Here is a 12167-nt window from a genome sequence, read left to right as displayed (position 1 = left end):
TTGTTTTTCAGTTGTTTCCATAGATGTTGAGGTCTGCGGTATTAATGTTGTCATCACCTTCATCAGGGTCCTGTGAGAGATGAAGGTTGTTAGTGTCACAGATATTGATAGTTTAGCATCAGTGAACTTAATTATGAGGAACATATTGATGGCAAATTAACAATACCTGTTTGTAATTGTAAGATTTGGGCTGGCTAAGATCCATTAGCAACAGCAGCAATAAAAGGAGATGGGAAAAATAACATTAGAACAATGCAAATGAATGTCTACAGTTTACCACATAAATTAATTCACGGTGAGTAAGATGAGTACCTTTTGGGAGATGGGAAACGAGGTTTTGTGACTTTCTGGTTATCACAGGATTTCGAATTCACATTGTTTGGACTGCACAACAAATATTATCTCATTAGATCATCAGAAAGACAAAAACAATTGACAAATTCTTAAAAAAAAACCCAAAACATTTAGCATATTTACCTATGACCAAAATCTATCATGTCACCTTTAGGCCTTCTGTTAAAAAATAAATAAATAAATAATATATATATATATAAAATGTATATGTAAATTGCATAAACACCACTTTAAAAGAAGTGTCAATCCATTTAGTGGAAGCTGGCAAGGCTGGCCAATATAAATGTTTTTTTCACACCCTACCTCGAAAATCTGCTCCAAATAGACCTTCTACACAAAAAAGAGGAAGAGAAACAGGCATATGTTTTAAGAAACATAAATAGAAGTGTAGATTTGATCAAAAACGAGAAAAGGCTTCGGACTTCTGCACAGAAATGCAAATTACAGTGAGGCCAAACATCTGCAGCATTTTACAGAACTGTAGAAGGGGTTGTACAGAACTAGACGCTAATATTATCTATTGCATTCAGAGAACTAAGGTTCATTAGAATTACTCTTGCCTTTGATCCGAACGAGATGGTCCTGCTCCGGAGCGAATCCTGGAGAGTTCACAAATTATATTATTCATTAATTCAGTTAACAGTTACAATACCACATGAAAAAGAAATATGGTTTGATATACACATGTTTAATAGAGGTTAAGTGTGTTATCCTCTTGAGACCCAGAAGAAAAAATCTTTGATATTTACAGTTTTTTTTAGATAATTTAAATATTGTGGTTGAAAGAAACTTGGTATGGCTGCGTGTTTTTTTTTCTTGAAAATTATGATTTTTCTTTTTCTTCTGTTCCTTGTAGTGGACATAAACTTCATTCTGCATGCCAAACACTAACCTCAACCTGGGTTGTTAGGTCATGGCACCCGTGGCAATAACAATGACCATGGATGATGTGACAGAGGGCTGAGTGAGGCAGAAGGGGAGTCATCCTAGTCATCCAGATGAGGTGGTGGAAGGACAAATAGCAGAGCAAAAAGATAAAAGCTCAGATAGCTAAGGAGGGACAAAATGATGACACCTGATGTCCATTATTGATAAGAAGTATTATGTAAGCTAGGGCTCTGCAGTGGTGGGATTTTATTTCTCAGCTGCCACAGAGAATGCCTGTCCATGAAGGGAGTCAACTTTCCATGGTCTTAGGAGGGATATAATGTGTGGATTTGCATTCAGAGGTCTACATTAAACCATATTTTTTATTATGGATCCTGGGTGTAATTATATTGTCCCTAAACAAAACCTAATATGTCTCAGAGCTTTCACTTTCCTGCTCTAATGTTTGGCCTTCCTCTGCCTCATTTCATTAAAGCTCCAAGTTTGACTCCCCTTCCATAATTTTAATTAAAATCTTTTTGACTTATTTTTACCAACAGAATCATAATATCTGTAACATAGAGGTCTAAGGCTCATGTCCTCCACAGATGACAAAATGAATCTTTGGGTCTTAAGAGGATGACTTACTCACGAATGTGGCACTTGTGTGTTTCTCTTTGTAACGTACAAATGAACTAACCAAATGTGATTTTGTACAACAAAAATGAAAGACGCATTAAGCCTCAAAACAAAAACAGCAGTGGGGGGTAAGGGTAGCTGTTTTTTTCCTCTATTTGATCTCTCTAAGATGAGAAAGTGAAAAAAACAAACACACAAATACTGTTTTCTCACCTGTGAGACATCCTTGACAGCCGATTCCACATGCTAAAAATTGGGGAAAACTACATTATGATAATGAAAGAATACATCTGAAATCATTTAAAATCACTGTGTTGTTTTTTTACCTGCCATCTCGACTTTGAAGCTCTTCAATACGTTTCCTTGAACAGATAGAAAAAAAAAGTTTATTAAGATGCTGTGCACAAAAAAGTTACATTCCTAAATGTTCTTTAAATTTAAATTGAAGACATGCCTTATAAATATAAAATACTAATTCTTTCCTCAAGGTGTTTTTGACTATCAGATATTTGCTGTCAGTTAAGATCGGTGACATTGTATTACTCACTTATATTTTTTAGTCATGAAAATGCAGACGAGTACGAAGGCCACAGTGGTACCAATCCCCACCACAGAGGGAATGATGATGTGATTATAGTTCTCTACACCTGAAAAAAATAGAAGTCGTGTTAGTGTCCTTCTTGGTTTTTGTTGCAAAGGTAGAAATGAGACTAAACCTAGTTTTATTTTTAAAGCAGAGTATAACTTCTATTCAACATTACAAAATTCAACAACTAATTAAAAATATCTCACGTTTTACACGGAGTGTGAAATTTTCAGATGATTTCAGGCCTCCATTAAATTCAGCAGTGCAGGTTATCTCGCTGTTGTCATCCTTCTCCTCAGGAATAAATGTCAGGATGGACTGTGTCTCCCAGTTTCCGTGTTTAATATCTTTATGATGCACAATGACCTTTGTACTATCCAGATTCCATGTGAGTTTAGGAACATTACTGGGGCAGGTGTGGATGACTGAACAGGTGACAGTGTAGGGCTCTCCTTGAGTGGCTGTCTTTAGATTAATCACTGCAGGCTTTGGAGGCTGAGCTGAAAATGAAAAAGACAGACATAAAGTAAGAGGCAAAGTGATTTAATAGAAAATTGGTATAGATGTTTGAAGTCATAGAAAGTTGGTGACATACTGAGCATTTTCAACTCAACGCAGTCTTCAACAAAGGAGAACATGTCCTTGGTGGGGTCATTGTTTTCTCTTCGCACTAGTTCAACCCGGAAACAGAAAGGGCCATTGTCATGATCTTTAACTTCAGTTATTTCTAAGGTGCAGTTGTTCTGGCCCAGCTCTCCCACCACCTTTGTTCGGTCCTTAAAGTTGTCCTTAATCTGTGTAGGATCCTCATGATAGATGATTTTTTTTGTGCCATCTTTTTCATGCCAGATTCCTCTGAGTCTGGACGTGGGCAGGTTTCCTCCAGTATAGGAGAATGAACATGGTACCACAACACAGGATGTAACCAGAGCGTCAATGCTTTTTACAACATTGGCCTTCCATTCATCACTGGACACGGAGCTACAGATGGCTGAAAGAGAATTTTGAAAATAACAAGGAAATTATTTAATTATACACATTAAGCATAAAGAGACTGGAAATAAATAGCTGACCAGTGATGTTACCTGCAAAGAGCAGACAGAATTCCATCATAATTTTCTGTTTGTCCATTCTTCTCTAATGTTGGGATGTTTGATTGAGACTAAAGAAATCAAAACACTACATTTTACCAACACAACCAAAATAAACCACGGCTGTCAAAGTGGACTTAATTCAAATAGCATTAATGCCAACAGACATTTATTTAGAATTATTCATACCAATTTCAATCTGACAAATATGAGCCATCATAGTAGAAAAGGGATTTTCCCTGTGTGTAATGTCAATAAAGTGCTATATCTATATCTATATATATATATATATATACAAATAACGGCATTGTTTTTAGTAAAAGTATCATATGTTGCTTATGTGTATGTGTGTAATTTCAACAAATGGGTGAGAAGGCCAATACCAAAAATACAGCCACAGAACAAAAACTTCAAACAACACTAGAGGGAGCTACGGGGAAACACTAGAGTCACAGCTACAACAGTGCTACTCTAGGAACCTGTGGAAGGCAGTGTGGACAATAACGGGCTACAAACAACCAGCTTCTTCAATGATGAATGCCGACGCTTCACTGGATGTTGAGCTGAACATGTTTTATGCTCACTTCGACGCTGCAGCAATTAAAACAACAAACGGCTGTGTGCGCACGGGGTGCGCCAGTGAAGACAACGCCTTAATCATCACAGAGCATGCCGTGAGGAAATCTTTCAGGAGGGCGAACACCAGGAAGGCAGCAGGATCAGATGCAATCCCTGGTCAGGTCCTGAGAGCCTGCGCTGACCAGGCCCCTCTTCCGTGGAACCAGCTTCCAGTTTGGATTCGGGAGACAGACACTATCTCTACTTTTAAGATTAGGCTTTGGCTTAAAACTTTCCTTTTTGCTAAAGCATATCGTTAAGGCTGGACCAGGTGACCCTGAATCCTCCCTTAGTTATGCTGCAATAGGCATAGGCTGCTGGGGGACTCCCATGATGCATTGAGTTTTTCCTTTTCAGTCACCTTTTCCACTCACTATGTGTTAATAGACCTCTTTGCATTGAATCGTACTTGTTATTAATCTCTGTCTCTCTTCCACAGCATGTCTTTCATCTTGTCTTCCTTCTCTCACCCCAACCGGTCGCAGCAGATGGCCGCCCCTCCCTGAGCCTGGTTCTACCGGAGGTTTCTTCCTGTTGAAAGGGAGTTTTTCCTTCCCACTGTCACCAAAGTGCTTGCTCATAGGGGGTCATTTGATTGTTGGGTTTTTCTTTAAATGTATTATTGTAGGGTCTACCTTACAATATAAAGCGCCTTGAGGCGACTGTTGTTGTGATTTGGTGCTATATAAATAAAATTGAATTGAATTGAATTGAATCAATGGCATGCCAGTGGAGAGAGTGGACAGTTTCCGGTACCTGGGTGTCCACATCCCTCAGGACCTGTCATGGTCCTTCCACATTAACACCCTGGTTAAGAAAACCCGCAGGCGTCTCTTTTTCCTCAGAAGACTTAGAAACTTCCATCTGCCACTGAGGGTGCATAAAAACTTTTACTCCTGCACCATCGAGAGCGTCCTGACGGGAAACATCTGCACCTGGTTTGGGAACAGCACCAAGCAGGACAGACAAGATCTGCAAAGAGTGGCGCACTCGGCCGAAAGTATCATTCGATCAGAGCTTCCTGACCTGCTGTCCATCTACACCAAGCAGTGCAAGACTAAAGCCAGGAAGATTATGATGGACCTCTCCCATCCCAACAATGTACTCTTCTCACTGTGGAGGTCTGGGACGTGCTTCCGCTCCCTTAAGGCCAAAACAGAGAGAATGAAGAGGAGCTTCTTCCCCCAGGCTATTCGGGGCCTAAACCAGGTGTAGGACTGAACTCTCACACACACATCACATCACTGTAGGACTGGACTCTTTCACACAAATCACATCTTCACACGGACTCTGGTTTTTCCTTTTGCACACTTCTTATAATTTATAATTTCTTTTTATTAATAATTTCTAACGTAAACTGCACATCTTTCTGTAAATTTCTAAGTTAAATCTGTAAATTTTTGTGGTAATCTGTAAATCTGTAAATATTACTGTCAATTATTACTGTCATTTTATGGTCAGGCATTGTACAACAATAAGCATCTCACCTCATGTCATACTGTGGTTGTGTGTGTGTGACAAATAAAATTTGAATTTATATAAGAAGAGAGGAGGGGGTTTGGCTGTGTTTGTAAACGATAAATGGTGTAACTCTGGCCATTTATCTATCAAAGAGACGCTATGCTGTAAGGACATTGAGCTAGCGGTTAGCATGAGACCGTACTACCTACCGCGAGAGTTTACACACGTCATTATGATAGCTGTGTATGTCCCGCCCTCTGCTAACGCTGCAGCAGCCTGTGAGGTCCTGCACACTGTACCAGCAGACTCCAAACACAGCACCTTCAGGCCCTTTTCTTGATCTCTGAGGACTTTAATCACATCTCCCTGTCCTCCACTCTCCCCACCTTACCCCAGTATGTCACCTGCCACACCAGAGACAATAAAACATTGGACTTATTGTATGCCAACACCAAGGAGGCATGCAGCTCATCACCTCTCCCTCCCCTGGGGGGCTCAGATCACAACCTGGTTCATCTCCAGCCTATGTATAAACTAGGGTGACCATATTTTAATTCCAAAAAAGAGGACACTTGGCTAAGTCATGAAAAACTTGCTTAAAGAAACATATTTAACATATTAAAACAATGCCTTCTTTGTGCAGTTAATGAATTGTGAAATACAATGTGTTATGTAGGCTTTTACAAGTCAACAGGGGCAAAAAAAAAATAACTTAAAAGCCTCTGAAATTAAATAATGGTACAGAAATAATACCTCATCTGCATAAAAAAATTACCAGTACTGGGTCGGTACGAGGGAAATGTCTTTCGCAGTTCATCTGAAAAGATGCACTTGCGCTTTGGGATCTTTTAAACATCATTATAATGATACTATAATAGGCGCTTTGCTGCGCGCAGAACAAGCGCTCACAAAGCAGCAGTTCGGGGATGACGTCACACACATGGGTCCTCTGTCGGACTATAGGAAAACCCGGACATTTTTATCAATCTCGAAAATCCCCCCGGACGCCTCAGACAGAACGTGAAAAGTGGACATGTCCGGGGAAAAGAGGACGGTTGGTCACCCTAGTATAAACCTCTAGTACACAGAGAACCTGTTGTGAAACGCACAGTTAGGAAATGGCTCGGTTAGACTGAAGAGGCCCTAAGGGACTGTTTACGTTCTACTGTGTGGGACAACCTCTGCAGCCCTTTGGAGGATGACCTCACAGACTGTGATGGTGTGGACAACTTCTGTGTGGACAACTCCGTACCCATCATAAAGGTATGGTGATTTTCTAACAACAAGCCATGGATAAGTCCTGAAATTAAGGCTCTCCTCAAGAAGAAGAAGAGAGTCTTTAGATCTGGAGACAAACAGGGGCTGAGAGTTGTCTAGAAGAAGCTGAAATGGAAGATAAGGCAATGGAAGGAAAACTACAGGAGGAAGATGGATAAGCAACTGCAACAGGACAACATCAGAGGGGTTTGGGACAGCCTGAAGACAATCTCAGGACAAAAGCCAACCCCCCAGGCTGCAGGAGACTTGGGGTGGGTGAATGACCTTTAACACCCAAAGAGCCATTTGGACCAAGTTTCCACAAAAAAAACCCCACTGGGGGCCGCAGACACTTTTTGACATCTAAAATGAAGATAACACTGTATATATTGTTACACTTTGTAGTGTGTTGCTTATGAAATCCATGAAGTGCTGCAGAGAAAATTAAGTTTTATTTATGTAATGAACACATTTTGAACATTTTGTACCCTTAAAAGAATAATAACAAAAAAGAAATACAATTAAAAACTAAAATGATCCAAGTAGCAAACAAAAAATGTTGTGAGCCATCATCCTTGTATTGCCTTTGGGCTTTCGGAGCGTGTAGCGGAGCCTTGACCTGAATTTAAAAGATAAACTGGAAAAAAGCTCTATGTCACTAAACAATGAAAAATAAATATTTGCAAAATATGTATTCTACCTGGTTAATGGACGTCTGCTCCTGAACCTCTGCGGACAGCGCCTGGAAATCGGAGCGGTACAAAGTTACTTTCATCTACGCAGGACTGTAAGCTGTCGTCTGTGAGGCGTGAGCTGTGTTTGTTTTTCACATAGTTCATGGTGGAGAATAGCTGCTCACATACATATGTGGATCTGAAAATCAACATGATTTAAGGAATGCATATTTCTTCATGTTTATGTGTCGTGGATGGCATTCCATGTTTCAAACACAAGTTTGTCCGGTCTTGGAAGGTTCTCAATATCCTCCACTAGTGATTCTGAACGAGAGTGGCCTTCTGATATGAAGTGTGACTCTTATCTTGAGCGACGAAGAATAATAAAATATAATTTTATTTTCATATTTCAAGATCACAACAATCTTCCAATTTAAAACTACAATTTTAAAAAAGAACTAACAGAAATTAAATACACTAAAATTAAATAATTATAATTTATTACTTAAAATTTAATCTGGCTGATGAATCTTCACGTAACATATTACTAAGTCTGTATTATTAAGTCTGTAATTAGGCGCCATTCTTCTTATGCTAAAGTGCTGTTGTTCAGTCGGGGGAAGCTCTCCGTTGAGGAGAAAAGCATGAATTTGTTTGTACATGGAGGTATTATCCATTATTTAAATGTCCCGTGCAGTCGAAAAGGAGGCAGAGCTGTCGAGAAATTCTAGGAGCTAACTGGCCAGTAACCATGTCATTCAAATGTATTAACTGTCGCAATGTTGGCAAAGAGAGGAAATGATGTAAGATTCGCACATGCATGGTACAGATCTGGTAGTGACAGGAGCGACTCTTCCACTGTTACAAGCTCTGAGTTTCAGCAGCTGAGAGCCGTGAGGGAGGGATGAGTGAGTCGTATGTAGCGCAAGCATTCACAGAGCTGTGAGGGGCGGTAATGCACGTTAACGTTGGTTGCCAACCAAGAAGAAGAAAAAGAAGCAGCTGTGAGCCAGGAGGGAGGGGGGGAGTTGATTCGTTCAACTGGTTTGATGTGAGCTTTCTACTCAGGGTTTTTTCTTCCAGTCCAGAGCAGAAATGTTTTAGTTAATAAACTGGTTGTTCACAAATGTTTGTTTTTTTCACAATTTTAATTATAAGCTACATATATTTCTACTTATGAAATTAGTTTCCTAACAGTAATGGGATTAGTCAGTGAATGAGTCAGTTGGGATTGTGAATCATGACTCACGAGTCAGTAAAGTGATTCTCGAGTATTGAAAGATTTGTTCATGACTCGCACTTCACTACTGTGTACATCACTGTCACAACAGCGTTTGTTTTCATTCAAAGGCTTAATGACTTTTCCCATAATACCTGGTGGGTTGGTCTCTTGTCAAAATGCCTGGGCCGACTTTTTGTCCCAGTCCAGCCCTGGTGGCAGTTGCAAGAGATGGATAAATATTTGAAAAGAAAAATTGCAGATTCCGAACAGGGCCCTGGACAAAACTCTAATCCAGAAGAGCCAAGTAGGAGTGGTGGTCAAAAGAAAGCTAAAACAGTGAGCTCAAGGCAATTCAGTGAAAGTTAGCTTCCATTTGGATTTAGATTCACTGGAGATCCGACTGCACCCACTTCGTTATTTTTGGTGTGTGGGGAAAAGCCTTGAAACTCTGAAATGGTCCCAAGCAAGCTTAAACGACATCTCCACAGAAAACATCTCTCACTTCAAAACAAGAACACAGGCCAGTTTGTGTGCCTGTGTGAACTCGCTGAGAAACAGGTAACTTTAATGAGAATGAGAAACAAAATAGAAACTGAAAAAAAAGTGATTAAAAGTGGGCCATTAGGTCTCAAATCAGCAATTTATTTGAGATTTCTTGCTAAATGGTCCAGCGACCCACTTCAAGACATTTATTCACACTGAAATCTGAGGTAATAGATATCTTAACATGGATATCTCAAAAACTAGACAAAACAGGGCTCGCAAAATCGCTAGCCCGACGTCCCGGAGCTAGCGATATCTCCAGTTGGGCGACCAAAATCTATCTCACCCCCGCCCGTCGGGCTTTTCACAGGAAGAAACTGTCAAGGTTCTGGATCCTTTTGGCCCAGCATCTTGTGTTTCCTGTAGTCTTGTGATATTTTGTTTTATGGGTTATGTTCTGGTTCATTAGTAGTCTTAGTTTTACTTTTTTGAGTTTGTAATATTCCCTGTCTAGTTCCTTGATTACTTAGTATTTTTCCCTTGTGTCTTTGCCCTCTGTGTCTTTCTCTGTGTGTCTGTGTTTATGTATGTTGTATGAGCCCTTGTGTCTTGTTTCCATCTTTGTGTTCCATTCTATGTTTCCCCAGCCCGACATGTCTCCTCTCTCGCCCTCATGTTCCCTCACTCCCTCCCGTCTGCCTCCTGCATCATGTTCTTCCGTTTCCCATTTTATTGTGAAAGTCCCGTGTTTCCTTGTTCGGTGTGCCTAGTTGTGTTTCGCCTGTGGCGCCGTGTGTTCTCATTACCCTCGTTTTTCTTCTGTGTTTTTATGTCAGCGTCTCCCTCGGTCCTGTGTCGTGATCTCCCTCATAGCTGTGTCCATTTCCCTGTGTGACTCTCCCTGTCCTTAGTAATGTAAATTCCCAGTTTAGTTTGTAGCTCCTTTGGTTCAACAAATAAAGCTGCATTTTGAGTTCACGTTCTGTGTATGAGTCTGTGCTTGGGTCCTCTCCTTCCTGACTGCACACAGCCAGTGTATGACAGAAACCTCCATAAGAACAGGCTAAGGGAAGGGGGGGCATCTGCTTTTGGGAGTTAGGAGAGGAAGAAAAACATAGTAACTTTTATCTAAACTTTATTTATTTATCCGAGCAAAAAAAAAAACTGTCATTGACATTGACACAAACAACCTGCTGCTCAACACCGAGAAGACCATGAAGCTCATTGTGGACTACAGGAGGAATGCTGACCCACATCCACCCATCTACATTAAAGGGATGGCTGTGGAGCGTGTGAGCAGCTTCAAGTTCCTGGGTGTCCACATCTCTGAGGATCTCATCTGGACGACCATCTGCTCCAAGCTGGTCAAGAAGGCTCACCAGTGGCTCTTCTTCCTGAGGACTCTGAGGAAGAACCACCTGTCCTCAGACATCCTGGTGAACTTCTATTGCTGCACCATCGAGAGCATCCTGACCAACTGTATAACAGTCTGGTACGGGAACTGCTCTGCCTCGGACCGGAAGGCGTTGCAGAGGGTCGTGAAAACTGCCCAACGCATCGCCAGAGCACCACTTCCTGCCATAAAGGACATCTACAGGAAGCGGTGTTTGAACAGGGCTTGAGAAAATCATCAAAGACCCCAGTCACCCATCACATGGACTCTTCACCCTCCTGTCCTCTGGGAGTCGCTACAGGAGCCTCCTGACTAAGACCACCAGGTACCGGAAAAGCTTCTTCCCTACAGCTGTCAGACTCCTGAACTCCTGACATCTGACCCACATTAAACTCATGGACTGAACATACACACACCCACAACCACCTATAACTGAACACACACACAATGGACAAAAACTAACAAATGGACAACCGTACCCTCATACACACTATAATAACATGGACTGAACCACCACTCACAACCACTAGCACTTTATATGGCCTCTGTAGGAGTTATCCACATATTTCACTTATCTTAACTGCACTAATTCTGTATAAACAATCATTCTGTACAATACGATAATTTTAATTCTAAAACTGTTTACAACTGTTTATAACTTGCATAGTTCATATTTCTGTATAGCTTTTTTATTTCATATTTTTGTATAGTTTTCACATTTATATCCTGTTCATAGCCTGTACATACTTATAGTTATAGCATATTCATAACATACCTTCATACCGTGTACATTGTAACATACCCGTAATCAGTGTTGGGAAGGTTACTTTTAAAATGTATTCCATTACAGAATACATGTCCCAAAATGTATTCTGTAACGTATTCTGTTACATTACTCAATGAGAGTAACGTATTCTGAATACTTTGGATTACTTAACATATTATCATGCTTTTTACAACTACGTGAATGTACTATTGCTGTGTGATTTATTACTGTTACTGAAGGTCCGTGGCTCCGAACCATAGTAAAGGGACCTCTGGCTAATACGTTTGGTTTGTGTCGGGCTCGTAGCCGAAAAATAGCTTTACTTTGTTGTTTGGGTCAACTTCGCTTGCAAGAGACAGAGAGAGGAGTTGAAAGGCTGCTCCAACGGAACTTATTGTTTCGGAGGAAAACACGAACACAGTGTACAGTTGAGTCTTAATAGCTTACTTACAAGTGGGCTCGTCAGGCACTCTTTTTGACTGCAGTGGTTATTATTATATTTACATGCTTCCATCTTCCGTTTTTGCTCGATGACAACTCGTATTTTTCCACTCGCCTTTTTCTCCCTCCTCGCGTTCACAGACACATAACGAGTATGGCAGTCCATTCCCTCTGCAGCACGGACTACACTGCCCATGATGCTACATTCTTTAGAGCTATACCTGTAGCATTCTTGTCTGTAAAGGTTCTCAGTCATCCAGGTCATCGTAGACTAAGGAGCTTGGAAAGAAAAGCGTCTGGACTTCTTTGAGTTGC

At 40.7% G+C, this 12167-nt stretch overlaps 1 protein-coding gene across 3 annotated transcripts in view; it reads right to left on the bottom strand.

The window, feature by feature from the left end:
- Nucleotides 1-12167, bottom strand: part of LOC116324382 (sialic acid-binding Ig-like lectin 12) — a 28857-nt gene continuing 16690 nt past the window's right edge. For 2 of the 3 annotated variants that reach the window (XM_039619281.1, XM_039619282.1), the window contains exons 2-14: nucleotides 7574-7615; nucleotides 3532-3608; nucleotides 3042-3437; nucleotides 2653-2946; nucleotides 2408-2507; nucleotides 2187-2222; nucleotides 2074-2106; nucleotides 915-953; nucleotides 658-684; nucleotides 478-513; nucleotides 313-384; nucleotides 167-194; nucleotides 1-70 (exon numbers count right to left, since the gene is read on the bottom strand). In XM_039619281.1, the coding sequence (XP_039475215.1) occupies nucleotides 8-70; nucleotides 167-194; nucleotides 313-384; nucleotides 478-513; nucleotides 658-684; nucleotides 915-953; nucleotides 2074-2106; nucleotides 2187-2222; nucleotides 2408-2507; nucleotides 2653-2946; nucleotides 3042-3437; nucleotides 3532-3577 (1170 nt within the window). In that variant the 5' untranslated portion in view covers nucleotides 3578-3608; nucleotides 7574-7615 and the 3' untranslated portion in view covers nucleotides 1-7. The remainder of the gene's footprint in view (nucleotides 71-166; nucleotides 195-312; nucleotides 385-477; nucleotides 514-657; nucleotides 685-914; nucleotides 954-2073; nucleotides 2107-2186; nucleotides 2223-2407; nucleotides 2508-2652; nucleotides 2947-3041; nucleotides 3438-3531; nucleotides 3609-7573; nucleotides 7616-12167) is intronic. The other variant, XM_031744958.2, reaches the window with a different exon arrangement.

This window comes from Oreochromis aureus, linkage group 11 (genome assembly GCF_013358895.1).
Source record: "Oreochromis aureus strain Israel breed Guangdong linkage group 11, ZZ_aureus, whole genome shotgun sequence".
Lineage (NCBI taxonomy): Eukaryota > Metazoa > Chordata > Actinopteri > Cichliformes > Cichlidae > Oreochromis > Oreochromis aureus.
Note: the sequence above shows the minus strand (reverse complement) of the source record. Positions and strands in the feature narration are given on the sequence as shown.